General features: G+C 37.4%; 1 protein-coding gene across 1 annotated transcript in view; it reads left to right on the forward strand.

Moving 5' to 3' along the window:
- The first annotated feature begins 16,930 nt into the window (after nucleotides 1–16,930).
- LOC127635675 (kin of IRRE-like protein 3) overlaps nucleotides 16,931–18,298 on the forward strand; it is a 190,392-nt gene continuing 189,024 nt past the window's right edge. Inside the window, exon 1 of the mRNA XM_052115863.1 lies at nucleotides 16,931–17,221. Coding sequence (XP_051971823.1) covers nucleotides 17,176–17,221 — 46 coding nt within the window. The 5' untranslated portion in view covers nucleotides 16,931–17,175. The remainder of the gene's footprint in view (nucleotides 17,222–18,298) is intronic.

Genomic DNA, 18,298 nt, shown 5'->3' on the forward strand with positions numbered 1-18,298 from the left:
ACATGTTGGTGAAAATTAGTAATCCACACATTGGAACACAAGAAATCAACAGTTTCTTTCAATAGGACTGAAGATCCATGTCTCTCCATGCATGTCTCTCATCATCATCTCTCTCTGTGCAGTGTAGACTGTTTAACACGCATGTACTCTCAGAGGGACAGAGCGTTAGTTTTATTCCCACTGTAAAAAAAACAAACACATTTTCTTTCATTCATTCACCTTTTGAGATGAAGCGCAGAATGAGACATAATACATTTTGTTAAACCCCAGTTATACACCTGTCTGGAAATCACGAGCTGCTCAATATCCAAAATGTAAGTATATATTTAATTAGGTGATGTTTCAAAACATAAACATTAATTCGAAATGATAATGGTGTTTGATATGAAACGAAGCAAAACCGCTATTAGGCTATTATTATCAGATCTGTCCAGCTGCAGGTTGAAGATGAATATTTATAACGGTCTACTTCATATCATCCTCATAAAACACCTGCTACATGTCTAATGTCTGGACCATACAGGTGTTTTTGTTCTTTGTATATCAGTCAGTTTTTGGTCTTGTTTGGGTTGTCTAATTTCATGTTATATACACATTGGTAATTCACAGATTAGGCCTAATATCAACCTACTGTATATTACACATCACAACCGATTTAGTAGCAAGTCTGTTCTCTCAGCCAATAAGTAAATCTTTAACTCAGTGTCTAAATCTTTGATCCTTCTTGTGAAAACACTACAAATGGGCAAAATTCGCTTGATAGCATGACTAAACAGGTGACCGAAAACCCATTATTTGCTCCAACTCTTGGTTTAAAAGCACATGTGTAAATGGCAGGACGACTGAGGTTAATATGATGTATTTATGAATTTATATCTGTAAAGCGCATATATGGGATTACATTAGGATGCACCATTACCAATTTTTCTATTTCAATCCGATATCAGAAATCTCAGTGTTGGCCGATACCGATTTTTTTTTGCATAATCACTTTAGAATATCTTTCCATTATTGTGTGGAACTAATTGGGGGTACTCTTTAATATGTAAAGAAACACAAACCTCAAACTACACATTATTTCAATATAAATGTATAGCTTATAAAGAAACACTTTATTGTTATTTAGTATACTGGATAATGTAGCAGCAAATTTAACAGAAATTAATTTTATATGAACTACTAACAGTAATATGAAATATTAAGCACTGGCCCAACCAGGCCAATAGAAAAAGTCCTTAGCATTGAGCCCTTCAGTAGTATGAGGGTGTCCATACTGTGAGACGCCTAAGACAGTGTTACAGGGAGACAGGAAGGACAGCTGACCGTCCTCGCAGTGGCAGACCACGTGTAACAACACCTGCACAGGATCGGTACATCTGAATATCACACCTGCGGGACAGGTACATGATGGCAACAACAACTCCCTGAGTTACACCAGGAACGCACAATCCCTCCATCAGTGTTCAGACTGTCCGCAATAGTCTGAAAGAGTCTGGACTGAGGGATTGTAGGCCTGTTGTAAGACAGGTCCTTACCAGACATCACCGGCAACAATGTTACCTATGGGCACAAACCCACCTTCACTTGACCAGACAGGACTGTGAAAAAAAAGTGCTCTTCACTGATGAGTCGTGGTTTTGTCTCACCAGGGGTGACGTTTGGTGTTTATAGTTGAAAGAATGAGCGTTACACTGAGGCCTGTACTCTGGAGCAGGATCGATTTGGAGGTGGAGGGTCCATCATGGTCTGGGGCGGTGTGTCACAGCATCATCGGACTGAACTTGTTGTCATTGCAGGCAATCTCAATGCTGTGTGTTACAAGGAAAATATCCTCCTCCCTCATGTGGTACCCTTCCTGCATGCTTATCCTGGCATGACCCTCCAGCATGACAATGCCACCAGCCATATTGCTCGTTCTGTGTGTGATTTCCTGCAAGACAGGAATGTCAGTGTTCTGCCATGGCCAGTGACGAGCCCAGATCTCAATCCCAATCTGTTGGATTGGAGGGTAAGGGCTAGGGCCATTCCCCAAGAAATGTCCTGGAACTTGCAAGTGCCTTGGTGGAAGATTGGGTTAACATCTCACAGCAAGAACTGGCAAATCTGGTGCAGTTCATGAGGAGGAGATGCACTGCAATACTTAAAGCAGCTGGTGGCCTAACCAGATACTGACTGTTACTTTTGACACCCCCTTTGTTCAGGGACACATTATTCCATTTCTGTTAGTCACATGAAAGTCTGTGAAAATTGTTCAGTTTATGTATTAGTTGTTAAATCTTTTTATGTTCATACAAATATTTACACATGTTAAGTCTGCTGAAAATAAAAGCTTTTGAAAGTGAGAGTATGTTTCTCTTTTTGCTGAGTTTATTTTGTTTCTTGTTAAGCCATGAACTTAATTGTATTATGTTCTCATTGTGACATTATAGGTTGTTTATGGTGTGAAAGGCCTACAATTCAAATGATCTGATTAGAATGTTTTCTGGTTATGAAAGGCACTGCTCAGTTTCTGATTGTTGCATTCAGATCAAATGAACATCAACTAGTCAATGGTTGAGTCTGCTAAATAGAGTTTATGCCATGTACTTGTCACTGACAAAATATTGGCTGGGTCTCAAAACCTATATTGAGCTGCCTATGAATTGACTTGGGCACCTCTACATAGACAGCAATCCAATCAAACTTAGACTTATTTAATACACTCTTCATATGCAGGAAGGAACTTATCTTATTTATGGATTTACCAGGGCTGCTTTTCCCAAAAGCATCGTAAGCCTAAGCAGATTGAAAAAACCATTGACACCAGTGGTCACCATTGTGAAAATGCATTTTCTTTGAGCTGTTACATTCTGAGTTGGGACAGTAACAAATTTAGCTGGTTAGTAAGGCAACTGGTTTATGCAACCAAACTATAGTACATTTCCCATTACGTGGCAGCACAACAGTAATACAATACATACTAGAAAGAGCACCAATCACACAACTAACACACAACAATTGCTACAAATTCTTCCTATCTTTGTTGAAAAAATGAAAAAGAGAAATATTTATAAAAACCCAACATATCCATTTAATTCTGATCAAAATGTCTTGAATGCACATGACATCGTAATTACAACTTTAGAACTTGTAAGTATGACCAGGTCTTACCAGGTCTTGAAGGCAGCATTACGTACATGCGCCATGCAAATGTGAACTGTACAACAGACTCAACAAATGCTCACAGTTGTGGAACTCTCAAATATTGGATGAAATAATCCTTTTTTTCTCAGTGACATGAAACTATTTCCATGTATAATATATTCAGAAGTTTGCATAATTTCGCCACCAGCAATTCAAAGCCACCTTCACTCCGGGAGCATGCCTATTATGCCCCAAAATCACCAGCTCGCAGTATGATGTTCAGAAATCCATTAGCCTGTGTATTATGTTGTGAAAATGATGACATATTCACTGATGATAAAGCCATAACAAACGTAGTATGTCATGATGACATGGTATTTAAACTGAGATTTAGACACAGTGAGAGGTGAACATGTAGCCACAAACAGTCTTGTCAGAACAGAAGTCTAACGTACCACAGTCTACAGTGAATGACACCAAATAAGTGAAGCAGGAAAAGAGATGTGCTTTTGTTTGATGAAAACCGTTCATTGACAGTCAAGTCACTTGATTGTAAGGAACTTCTAAGCATGGTTTCATTTTTGTGTATTGCAAGTCAATGAAGCACAGATATGTAAAATATTGCCTATCTGAGCAAATGTGATTCCAACAACCTCTGTTAAAAACATCAAAACAAACTACAAGATCAGAATGATTTCAGACTAATGTATTTTTGTAACAGTGGTTAGAATAGAGTTGAGGAATAATGTAGGTTTAGGGAAGAAATCACAGTTTTCATGCTTTTATGGAAGACTTTGTGTACATAATAAAATGTAGCCGTTTTCCCACTCAAATATACAGCAGGTTAATTTAATAAAATAGCTGAAGCGAACTACAGAGTTTAATCTAGCCTGTTAATTGAGCTACTGATGACCATTAGCATAGTCTGGAAATATTTAATTAGCAGCAGCATATAAATGGAAAGGAGCTTAGATTATATTACATTACTAGACAACAAGGAAGATAGGAAGGATATAAAGGGATGCAATCAAATCTACCTAGACCCACAGTTTTATAAAAACTACATAAAACCAAACTGAAACTGTGAGATATACAGAAAGAAAAGTAGCATAGCCATTATGAGACGGTAGAGCTTTGTGTTGGTTTCTGCTAGTTTTACTGCAATGTCCTGACAGCAGGTAGGTAGCACAAATGCTTTACCGACCTACATTCTGTCAGTCAACTGCTTTGATTTCATAAAGGAAAGATGAATCCAGAATCTTTGTGGGAAATACAAAGCACTTCTGGTCAATGTGTGTAGCCAACACATTGTTTTTTGTAGTCATGAAATACAGTAAGAAACTACAGATTTGCCTTAGCGCACCCTCTTTTGGAAGCTGACAGATAGTACTGAAGTTGGAAAGTTGCTTTATCTATCCATGCTTGGGGTACTAGTTAGGTTATTTAAAAAAATAATAATTGTTATCTCGTTTTGAACAGCCAGCAAGTCCCCAGTTAACAAAAAAATGGACCCCAAGACATCCCCTGAATGGTCTAAGCAAACACCCTCGTGCAGGGTCCTCTTGCTGTCAAAAGGATGTTCGGGGTGGATGTTCGCAGGACTTCCAGCAGACATTTGGGGACTTTTTAGGGACGTTCGCTACCAGTCATTTGAACGTCCTCTCGACGTCCTTTGAATGTCACATTGAATCAACGTCATTAACACCACTGAAAAACATAAAATCTATCCAAATGATTTGCTTATCTTATGTTGAAACTATGAAGATTTATGTTGGGTAAAACTATGCTATACAATCAACACATTTTCACTTTCCATTTTAGAATCCCAAATACTTTAATTAATAAATCAGCCTATTTAAGTAATAATTTATCAAATACACAACAAGTGTAGTTCATTTTATTTATGCCAAATATACACACAAATACATCAACATCTTTAGAGTAAACTTTTTTTTCTGCAATACATAAATCATAAATCTTAAGTCTACTGTAAACAGCCAAATCACACTGGTGCAATCACAGACCAATGCATAATCATAAACAAATTACTGGCTCAAATTTAAAGGTTTAAAGACTTCACCCCCCCCAAAAATTTAAACTGACATCATATACACACCCTCTTGTTGTTCTGAAGCTTTATGAATTTTTATTCTGTAGAATGCAAAAGGGACCGATAATCTCAGTCAACAATCAATTTTATTGCATTTGTTTCTCTCTCTCACTCTATAAAAGTGAATGGTGACTGAGACTGAATATTTCAATATATTCCAAAAAAGAGTTTTGGAACATACTGAGCCCCTGTGAGAGTACAGGGAGCGTTTTTTCTTTTCTTTCCCTGAATTTTTTATTGAAAAAAGTCCCTTGCAATAAGATTTGTACTCACCCCTTCATCTATTAAACTATTGTATTTATAGTGTAACCATAACCAAAACAATTATAATGACTTTACTATAGTAAACATAATTCTAGTGAAACCATACAGGACAATGAAAACCATAGAAAAGAAAAATAAATCACAATTTTGTGGTTCCTCTGGTTTTACTAAAATACCATAGTTTAACTTTGGTTACTGTATGAAGCTATGGTTAGCCGTTATAAAAATGAAACATGGTTTTCCTACAGAAACCATAGTTTAAATTTGGTATTTTTTAGATACAACATAAACACAAGGTTTACCATGGATACTCCAATATTACTAAATTAAAACCATGGTTAATTTATTGCAAGAAAAGGAAAACGTATTGTGAGGGCATGCAAAACTATTTTAGAAAGGGCTCCATAGGAAGAACATTAGTGTGAGTAGATGACAGTATTTTTTACTTATCCATCACACAGTAGGCACTTTAAAAAAAAATGTTACCCTGGAAAATAGTGCACAGAGAAAAATTATGGATAAATTATTACCCTTATTTCTGAAGGCAAGTTCTTTGCTATTGCCATTTTCAGTTCTGTATGTCACTGAGTTATACCTATATACATCTATTTCTAAAGAGAACTTCATAGTAGACAGCCATCTACTAGGTAGGTTTGATAAAATTGCTTACCAACCTTTTCTGTGTAAAGATATGGCCAATTTTACAACTTGGCTACCATGAAGAAGTAATGTCAACAAACCCTAAAATGTCTGTAAAAGTGATAATTTAAACCACGCCGTGGTCAATAAACTAGGTGCAGACGTTCCTCTCATTAGCAACAAACTAAATGATGAAGTTTCTCAGCTGTTGGCCACACACGGCTACTTCTGGACCTACCAACAGAGTAGGTAAACAGTGTGGCACAGCCATTTCTTTTTACAAATCAAAATTAGCGTGAAGAAATGATACTGCTATCGCTGTAGCTAACTTTAAAACTAGTGTGTTGATGTGTCGTAAATCCAGTGATACTTGACGATTCTCTCTGAGCAATCAGTTATCTATGTCACATTCAGTACCGGCTCGGCTCGCTTAAAAAAAGTACCAGGTAGCATGTACTTTCCACATTGGAAAGCTCCCCAAAAGCAAGCAGAGTCGAGTTCTACCGTGCAGTGGAAAAGCCCCAATAGACAAAGTAGTCCCAGGTATAACCACAAAGGGAATCTGCCAATACAAACAGTTTGTATCCCCACTTTGTGGGTTTATTTTTCATAAACTGTTTGAGTTCACATCTTGCTTTTGATGCAACCATCCAGTGTCATCAAACAGGATTAGACAGGTACTTCCAAACTCACACACACTGTCTCTGAGAAAACAAAATAATAGGAATTGGGGCCGATTGCCATCTTAAATATAAGCTAGTAGTTTGAACATTTGCTAAGTTAATTCAAAAGACCAGGTGTTGGAGCTGTCTGAACACATGGTTGGTTTTTTTCTCAAATAGAAATGTGGCCAAATAAACTATTTTACAGTATCTATTCCTTTTGGCATGAATGCACATCTTAGCACAAATGAACACTTTACTTACCAGTTAGCATGAGTGTATCGTCTCTGTATCTCTCTTCTCATGGCACGTCTGGAAGCAGATACAGGTGTTGCAGGCTGGCAAGGACGTTTTGCTGGTGGCTTTGGAACCCATTCCTCATCTGATGAATAATAAATGTTGAATTACACAAAACGGATTAGGATTCTTGTAATCACGGCAAACTGACATTAATATTTTTTACAAAAATAATGCCATTCAAACTGTCATTCTAAAAATTTGTGTTTAAAAAGAATATGTTTCCTGTCTCTACTCATTCTAGAACATCTCCTCTCTGCACACATTTAGAATGGTATTTTCCACTCTTCACAACACTAATGATAGATCTTATTACAATATTTTTGTATCTAATTTTTTTGTAAGTCCCCCAATAATTATGTAATTCCAGATGCATAAAAACTGAAAAACAAAATATGTAAAAACAAAGTGCAGCAATCGCTGCAATTTTTTAGAAACTTACTGATCTAAATCAAGTTCGAGACCTTCCAAAAACATGTCTTCTGCTTTAGAATCAATGTTGCTTGTAGATTGAAATGTATGCAAATTCTTCAGCAGCTGGAGTAAACAATCTCTGTTCTCTGCGTGGGTGCATGAGGTCACAGCGTTGTCAAGGAGACTGCAGGTGTCAATGTCACAGCGCGAGCTAGTTTGAATCTTCCAATGAGGTGTTCTCACATATGAAATGATGCGATAATTTATGCGAACTATCAACACCCACATATTGCCGTATTTGTAATTTCATTGGTTTCATGTCCTCATAAATTACAACCCTTGAGTGCTATTAGTAGATTTTTTTTAACTGAACAAATTTGTTCCCATGCGCTATTTTCTAAAACTATGAAGCCAGTTTCATTCAGAACTTCAGGGGTGTGATAATTCTGTTCCAGACACTCTACTAAAATGCATTTATAAGGTTTGTTTTATCGACAGGCACGTTAGACGGTCGTCCGCACGTTCACGAGAGAGTCGAGTTCCGGCGTATGATGTTGGCGTAATGTAAGCTCCAGTGAGAAGTGGCGAAAGCGCAGAGGATATAGGAAGTCAGTGAACGCGTGGATGGCCGTTACCGGAAGCCAGTGATTATAGTTTATAAAGTTATAAATATGGATATTTTTCTTACAAAAATGCATTGCTTCACTTCAGAAGGCCGTTATTAACCCCCTGGAGCTGTATGGATTACTTTCTTGATGGATGGATGCGCTTTTTTGGGCTTCAAAATCTAAGGTACCATTCATTCTGATTATAAAGCTTGGAAAAGCCAAGATATTTTTTAATATAACTCCGATTGTGTTTGGCTGAAAGAAGAAAGTCGTAAACAACAAGGATGGCTTGAGGGTGAGTAAATTATGGGTTAATTTGGGAAAGTTTGCTCTCATGATTTTAACAGCATGGAGGTTGCCACAGGTTATTGGAGGAATATTCTTACATTCTATCCAGAATGTTGGATCATTTGATACACTCTCAGTTAGGCTATTTCTTAGTTTTATGTTTGAAAAAGATAACAGTATCAATTTAATTTTCTTTCCATAGGAGAATCAAATCATATCCATGTTATTGGGGTTACATGACAGTCTCAGAAATGTTACTGTTACTCGAACAAATCCTCCATCCCCATCTCACACCAACAATTACAATATATGTCTGTAGGACTGGTGGGTGACCATTGTGATTATGTTCCCTATGCTTTGAATAATAAACATTTTTTTTTTTTTTACATATAATTTCTTAGGACAAGCTACCACTACATAAAACGTTTTGCAGATTTTTTTTTAGACAAATATACTGTACAGCACAGAGCATAAAAATACATAATTTATGTAAATATTTATAATAAACACTTAAATCTTCCCAAACACTCTTACATATTCTGGTCTTTAGAGACCCGGCACTTATATCTATCAAAAATGGATATTCAAAATTCTCAGTTTAAAATTATAATTGCAATATATTTTGATGTTTTATTTTTCATATTTTTCATAACAAATCAGGACAAATCAAGAACAGGATTAATTATTTTCTGGCTCTAACTGGCTGTCAAACACATATTGAGCTATACATAACACATAATCTACACATGTCTAATCTATGTTTAATTTATGTGTAGATTATGTGTATCTTCTCAGGCACTTGTTAAGTCTAAATTGATGCACAACTTACATTATTTCAGTAGTAAACCCAAATGATAATAGTCATATCATACTGTTCATGTGTTGTACTAGCTATAAAGTTTACTTCCATGTTGCTTCTTCAACAAATAACAATGCCAAATGTAAATCAAGTCAATCCCTGAAACAACAGCGCCACCTTGAGTAAGATATAGCACGTATATTATATTTGTGTATATGCATATTTGTGTATATACATAAATACTAATCAGTCAGTATTGTTGATTATTCATTGTTGCACAGAAAGTAAACGTGATCTAGAATTTATTTGAATGAATATAGTTCTCATTTCTCTTGTGAAACACAAAGATAATAAACTTAAATAGATATGAAATAATAATACAAATATAATTTATGGAAGTGCCAAAAAAGTTGCATTTTTTTTGTGTCACTATTTATAAGAGATATATTGAGGAATACTAAAGAGGTGTGGGCACAACTCCAAAACATGAATGCGGTACAGGGGGTGGAATAAGGTCCTGGGTCTCTAAATATCTGAGGTATGCGTTTAAGGGGTAATACATAAATGTATAAATATGAATACATAAATATATATTCAGCACATAACATCACTGTTAGTTAAGTATTCTACATGCCATTTTCCTGAGACTTCTGTATGTACCATTTCTGGTTCTGATGTGTGAGTGCATTCCCCTTCTCCATTACGTGTGCTGTGGATTTTGACTGCAACAAGGTGACAGCTGGGAAGTGAATTAAATAGATGGTACATTGCTGAGGGGTTTGATGGGGTTAATCATTTAAAATAAAATTGTTAATAGAAAACACAGTACATAGATTTTATTAGAAAAAGGTTGAATAAACCAGAATTATGATGTAATGACAGTGAATTTTAGAGTCTGAAATGTTCAACAATCTATAAAGTCAAGTTTTGAATCATTCCACACAGAGTGCATTAAATACTAAAAGTTTGCATTTCTATGTGTTTCCTTATGCTGGTGTGAACTGACCAGAGAGCAGTTGACCCAGCTGATAGAGGCAGGAATGTCGTGGACTGCTATTTCAAACTGCGTAGGTGTAAGCTGTCAGACAGTACAAAGATGACATCTTCAATATGACATTAAGACAAATTTCAGCACAATTTCACATCATGACCTCGATGCACTGATTCATACAATTATCAGTCAAAGACCTAATGCTGGAGTTACACTTGTCCTAGGCATGTGATCTTATTTTGTACTTATATGCAGTATATCATATACAAAATATTAATGCTGTAAATCTTGATGTAATTTTGTTTTTAAGATTGCTTACTGTATATTAATGATGCTTACATTCAGTACTATTGCATTGTAGGAAGCCTCAGAAGTAGAGGACTCTTTATCCAAAGAAGGCGTGTCCAGGAGTGACTGTTACTTAACCCTGTTGGCACCATGATGTGCACAAGGCATGCAATTAGGAGTAGAATATATAATATTAGAGGACCAAATAATCTCTGGTGTGTATCACAATGACATTGGTACATCATATTATCCAAAAATTGGTTCAAATCTTTTTCTTTTTTCTAGGCACATCGATTCGAACCACAAATTAATTGCGTGGAGATTTGTTTCATGGGTGCATTGATGGCTATAGCCGGACTGTTATTTACCTTGAATGCTGTACCAACAACAGAGCATTTACAGTACTTACCTTTATTCAGCAGGGTGTGGCAAGATTAATTTGCCTTATAGAGCCAGAGGGGATAGAGGTCATGAGAACATTGAAGTGGCCAGATACATGATAAACAACCGAGGAAGTGAGAGAGGGAGTTTTATAGTTGGGTGAAGTGTTCACAATCAAAGAATTGAACCTCTTTGGGCTGATGTCAATAGGGTAGTGTCAGATATCTACAGGCAACTTTTCCAGTATATGGATAAGCCTGAGTTCTTGGACTCCACACGTGAAGTCCCCCTATGGGCTTTACATTTTGTGTACCTTAGAAAAAATTGCCAGCAGTGGAACATCATTCTTTAAATTCAAGCTAGTCAATGACACCCTTGGCAGTGTCGTACACGGGTATGTTCTCACAGTCAAATCTGAAACTTCTCACACAGGAAGAAACTGATGAATATGGTATTGACTATTGATGGCCCTGTAGTTCGAGAAGATGCCAATGAGCAATAATAGTTCCAGAAAGACTTCACATTAAATCCTGAAAATGTAACCTGTTCACGCTGACGATGGCAACCACGCCACTGATCACCATGTTGCTGCATGTCTTGATCTCTGTAATGTCCCTGTTGGAAAATGGAAAGAAGCTATACAATAAAAACACATCATCATTCAGAAAGAACAATATAATAAATAGCAGTGTAATAACAGTATAATTTACAGGAATACCATTGTAGACCAGTGTTTCTAATCCCTGGTCCTGGAGGCCCTGCACCACTTTTTTTTATTAAGTCTAATTTAACATGCCTGATTTATCTCATCAGCTTATTAGTGCAGTATTTAAAGACCTGAAATGGGTGTGACAGATACGGGTGACATCCAAAATGTGTACTGTTACAGGGCCTCCATCAACAGGGCTGGGAACCCTTAATCTTGATGTACGACGTGATTTTTACCTTTGCTCTGAAGAATTTGACACAATGTCCTCATAGTCATGTGGTAATTGTATACTTTCGTTGTCACTGATATCACTGTCAAAGAGTACAAAATATTGTCACTCCCTTGAAAAAATAAGGGAGTTTTAGCAACACGTTCCACACAATTACACTAATATATTATTAATATATATTACTAATACTTTAAGTACTAATTACAAAGTTTAGCAAAGTCTACTCCATGAGAGATATAAGAGAGACAATAGTGGATGATTTGGATTTTCACCTGTTAACTCCCCTCATTTAACTGAGAATCTGAGGTTTGAGGTTCATCATTCAATGTCAGCTGAACAGAGCTAGCAGGGGTCACGGAAGATGAAGCAACAGATGGATCCCTGTTTTGTAACACAATGACTGCATCTGGCTGCTCCTCACAAATACTAATGATGACAGTGTTGCCTACAGAACTGAACGTAGCATCTAGTAATTCATTATGAGTATTCTTTAAAAATATATATAAAACAGATTTTAATAATTAAAGGTGATGTACTGATTTTTATTTTAAAATACGTTCTCCAATTCCAGCTATTGTGTGAACAGACTGAACTATAATTAAGCCATTCGTCTGCTGATTTCCACAAAAAAGTGCAAACATTGGCTCTGTGGTGCTTTCAACTTTGCTCTGTTTGTGTGATCCCAATCTGCCCAATATAGCAAAATTGGCTCACCAATAGTGTGAGTTTAAAGCGGGACTACCCTCTTTTCTTTGCATTTCTGTTTGGCATGTCTGGAGTTGTAGAAATTATGTACTTCACTTTTTTCCACAGTGGTTTCACAAACTGAACTGATATATTGATGGGACACCAAATTAAACAAGTGAAATTAAAAGAGTTATGCAAATACACTATAGTTTATAATCATGTAAATGTATCTAATTTACCTAATTTGTAGTCTCGTCTTCATCTATTAGATCACTTGATTGCTGGAGGTAGATGGTCTTATATGAAGATCATATCTGTATCATTTCAGCATGAAAATATTTTAAAATGATTGTAGTTATTGATAACTACAATATGACAACTACAAATTGACATACCCTTATTTGTTCATACTGTTCTATTTGTACTTATACATTTTAAGGGGTCAAGCTACGAAAAAATAATATTTTCCTTGATTTTTGGCATATAGGTCTTTCTACTATAAAAACGTACAGTAAATTTCAGAACTCAAACTTAATCCCCAGTGTATTAACAGGGTGTGAGTGTTATCAGTTTTGCTTAAGATGAACAGTTTAATATATTCAGATGCAATGTTGGATGTGCATTATGTGTAATCCCTGAAATTGAGTTTTATAATGTTGCGGAGCTTGTCTATTCTCTTCCGATTGAGTTTCAAATATGGCGGTGTTTGTGGGGCTGCACGATGTTAGCCAATCATAACAGTAGCCATTTACATTGAAGTTTTAAGGAGGCACTTAGGCAAAAACTGAAAATGATCATATATTACTAAATTATGACTGTTTTAATGCAAAAAAAAACAAACAAAAACATTATCAGTGGATCTCAGGGAAGATAATACAACTATATTAAAAAAAACAGTGTTTCATGACCCCTTTAAGTGCTGACAGAAACATGCAATAGCACAAATACTGAATGTTTACTGGATGTTATCTCACTCTGTCCTGTTCTTCAGTTTTGAATGAAATATGGTCCTCAGGTGTTGTAGGATCTCCACTGTAGTACAATCCTTTTGAAATTGGACCGCAGACACTATATGCCCTTGCTCTGCAAGTGTCCTTCTGCTGGTCCTTGGGACTGTGCAATCTTTGGAAGATAACAGAAGGCAATCATCCCAGAGGAAGTGGACATTTTACAACATCCTCCACCTTTTCCCATGTCTTAATTAACAGAAGCAATGTTTTATTAATGTAACATTATTAATGAAGTAATGGACATTAATGAAGCAATACTACCCTAATGTAATATCTACATTTCACCATAAAACCTTACAAATGTTTGAAATTTTAAATATATTAAAAATAAAATGCTTTGTCAGATCAATTCAATTTGTTTTCAGATACATTAACTAAACATGTTCAATATAGTCACATGGTAAAGCGTGTATAAACCGGGGTGGAAACAAACATAGCACTAGGCAGATTGTACTTGACTGAGACAGTAAGTTTGTTAGTTACTTCCTAATAGTCATGAATGCTATGGAAAGTTGGCATGCTAAACATTGGACATCTGAGATCACAGTATAACGTGCATATTATAGACCAAGTTTGTCACAAGTTATATCAGTATAATGTATATACTGTTAATTAATTTAATCAGACAACATCTGAAGGACATACCTGTTCAGTGACATGTTTACAGAACTGCTTCTGGCTGATCCACAAAAACGGCGGGAAAAATCAAACGCAAGTTGGCAAACATTAGAGGAAGCAGCCGAATTAAAAAGTCTCTGGACCTCGTTTGCTGAAGATCTTTGGTTTTGAGAGTGACTACTTTGAGTGCATTGTCAATGTTCTTAAGTGCCATGGGACTTGAGAGAATATTATTCATAATTCTTCTGGACGCATCAGGGCTGCAAGTCTGCAATGTGACATTTAGCGAAAGTGTCTGTCGTCAGTAGAAATGTGCTTCATTAATGTAACAAGGCTCAGTCAAAACAGAAGCGTTATTTGCATGATAAACATACGTTTATATTGGCAAAACATTATCCATCATTTTATATGCATAAAACACGTCATATGCTGCAGTTTCATTAAGATGGTTCCTTTAATACTGATTTATAAGCTCTCAAGTGCTTGTAATTGTTTGTTTCTTTTTCCTCTAGTTTCTGTAATACTCTGTGTGGGATGTTCTTGGCATTAACGAATATATATATATGTACTGCCAAAATTGGTACTTTGATACACCAAAGTGGTATTCAGCTGAACACAAAGAATATTCAGGACATTACTGATGTACACTCACCTAAAGGATTATTAGGAACACCTGTTCAATTTCTCATTAATGCAATTATCTAATCAACCAATCACATGGCAGTTGCTTCAATGCATTTAGGGGTGTGGTCCTGGTCAAGACAATCTCCTGAACTCCAAACTGAATGTCATAATGGGAAAGAAAGGTGATTTAAGCAATTTTGAGCGTGGCATGGTTGTTGGTGCCAGACAGGCCGGTCTGAGTATTTCACAATCTGCTCAGTTACTGGAATTTTCACGCACAACCATTTCTAGGGTTTACAAAGAATGGTGTGAAAAGGGAAAAACATCCAGTATGAGGCAGTCCTGTGGGCGAAAATGCCTTGTTGATGCTAGAGGTCAGAGGAGAATGGGCCGACTGATTCAAGCTGATAGAAGAGCAACTTTGCCTGAAATAACCACTCGTTACAACCGAGGTATGCAGCAAAGCATTTGTGAAGCCACAACACGCACAACCTTGAGGTGGATGGGCTACAACAGCAGAAGACCCCACCGGGTACCACTCATCTCCACTACAAATAGGAAAAAGAGGCTACAATTTGCAAGAGCTCCCCAAAATTGGACAGTTGAAGACTGGAAAAATGTTGCCTGGTCTGATGAGTCTCGATTTCTGTTGAGACATTCAGATGGTAGAGTCAGAATTTGGCGTAAACAGAATGAGAACATGGATCCATCATGCCTTGTTACCACTGTGCAGGCTGGTGGTGGTGGTGTAATGGTGTGGGGGATGTTTTCTTGGCACACTTTAGGCCCCTTAGTGCCAATTGGGCATCGTTTAAATGCCACGGCCTACCTGAGCATTGTTTCTGACCATGTCCATCCCTTTATGGCCACCATGTACCCATCCTCTGATGGCTACTTCCAGCAGGATAATGCACCATGTCACAAAGCTCGAATCATTTCAAATTGGTTTCTTGAACATGACAATGAGTTCACTGTACTAAAATGGCCCCCACAGTCACCAGATCTCAACCCAATAGAGCATCTTTGGGATGTGGTGGAACGGGAGCTTCGTGCCCTGGATGTGCATCCCACAAATCTCCATCAACTGCAAGATGCTATCCTATCAATATGGGCCAATATTTCTAAAGAATGCTTTCAGCACCTTGTTGAATCAATGCCACGTAGAATTAAGGCAGTTCTGAAGGCGAAAGGGGGTCAAACACAGTATTAGTATGGTGTTCCTAATAATCCTTTAGGTGAGTGTAAAAAACAGCACCATCACTATTTGAAAAAGTAATTTTTAATCAAATCTAGACAGGCACCATTTCCATCAGTCATCTTTGGTACTAGAAAATAATTTGCCATTATATCAAACATAGTTGAAAGCTATTTGGTTCTTTAAATGAAGCTTAACATTGTCTTTGTGTTTGTTTTTGAGTTGCCACAGTATGCAATAGACTGTTATATCTTAAGGTTAATATTATGTCACAAATGGCAAAATAGAAACAGCTTTCCCTAGAAACACATCAGACAATCATTGTTTTGAGGAATGAAGGTTATTGCTTGAATAGGCCACATCTATGGCAAGTGCTACAGGAAGCGTGGGGTGAAATGTCACCTGATTATCTGGACAAACTGACAGCTAAAATGCCAAGGATCTGCAAAGCTGTCATTGCTGCACATGGAGGATTTTGGATGAGAACTATCTGAAAATAATTTTTTACGTTATTAGTGTGCTGGCAATACATCGTGATCAGATGAATGCCACGTTGGTGAATAAATGTACCAAAATCTGTACATTATTCCAATCTTTTGACTGCCAGTGTGTAGGCTTATATATAATAATTAAAAAAAAATATATATATATATGTATATAATATATAATTGAACTATAGGCTAAATTTCTCTCGCGTGGATTCACTTTCTCTCGCGCACTTAAGGTCTCTTTGGCAGACAATCGGTCTATCTCGCAGAGTCTTTCGATCGCTCGCGCGCACGCTGGCTCTCTCGCGCGGTTGGCGTTGGTTCAGTTCAGTCAATCTCGCGCATACAATTCTTCTCACGGACGCACTGGGACTTTCTCGCGCATGTCCAAACTCTCTCGCACCTTTCACTTCACTTTTGTCCCGTATCGTGCCTCATACATCATCAGCCAGTGAGCGAGGGAGAGAGTGAGAGAGAATGGAGCTCCCTGTGGGTGAGCCGGACACTGATGCGCTCTGAGTGTTAGACCGCAGACCGGGGCGAGACACTGTAGACGAGAAGCTCTGCGAAGAGCTGCATTCAAGACTGTTATTTATCAAAGAGGACAAGCTGTGAGGAAAGTGGCGCGAAACGTTCCCTATAAAGAGAAGACAGAATAAATCAGCGCTCCTAACTTTGAAGGACCGCAGTGAGTGCGCATCATTGCCTGTCACCCCTCACATCTCTGAAGGTATTCTCACCGACTCCAGCGATGCGACCCGGACTGCTGCTGCTGATCTCCGGGCTCATCGGGTTAGGTAAGAGAGGTTGTTCTTTTACTCCATGCATGCACATTCACCTGTCGGCTACTTCAGAAGGAGGGAAAAGTGCGCAGAGTGCCTGTACACATTACTTATCTGCGTTCCTTTTAATTACAACGTGTTTATTTGTGAATGATAAATATAACTATCATATGGATTAAATGAATACGCTATTTCTGCATGTACGTGGAGGCGCTTGTGTCAGATTTTTTGTACTGTACAGATTTGCGCACATCGCTTACACTGTTATGAACACGAGACAGATGCCAATACTGCTAAAAGACACTCAAACATACAAGGTGCATCTGAAGAATAAACCAGTGTTCTATATCTCTTTTGTGTGCGCACACATAATCGCATGAGTAAATACTGCATGGATTGAGCATACAGACCTGATCATTATTTTATTAGTGCAGTCATCACTTTGCAACTTATCATAGTTTTAGACATTATCAGTAGCATAACTTTCTATGCTGCCCCTCAATTATTTGGAGATGCATTGTGTTGCCTTGCCTCTTTCTTTTATTCTTCTGCACTTGATATCTGCCAGAAAATCCAAGGTATTTCATCTTTGGTGACCTAAGCTTTTCAGGTGTATCTAAAAATCTCTGCCACTTCTGCACCTTCTGGTAACCTATTTCGATTCTGTGATATTTGATTGTGTGAGCCTGAAATAACCTGAAGATGAAGCCCTTAAACACTCACATTTAAGGTCCTGCATGGGCCAAACTCCTCATTTGAATCTGAAACTGGCAATAAAGCCTCCGGTATGGCTCCCACTTGCACACTTCAGCGAATGAACATCTAATCTCAAGAGGCTTTCTGTTTTATTACTGCTTTTTATGAGTCTGTGTGCCAAGATGTTAAGCCTTACGGGGCTCGGTTTCTTTTTTTTCTTTCTTTACCTTGTGTGAGTCTTGAGAGGGAGTGCTTTGCCATCACTCTGAAAATCATTTTTTATGACTCAAGAGGAACCACTGACAGGATTTGTGCTGCAGAGTTGTGTTTACGCCATATGCACAGTGTTGCACTTCAGTGGCTCCAAACTTCCGAGTTTACACACTGATGATAAAC

The sequence above is a fragment of the Xyrauchen texanus genome, chromosome 43, assembly GCF_025860055.1.
Source record: "Xyrauchen texanus isolate HMW12.3.18 chromosome 43, RBS_HiC_50CHRs, whole genome shotgun sequence".
NCBI lineage: Eukaryota > Metazoa > Chordata > Actinopteri > Cypriniformes > Catostomidae > Xyrauchen > Xyrauchen texanus.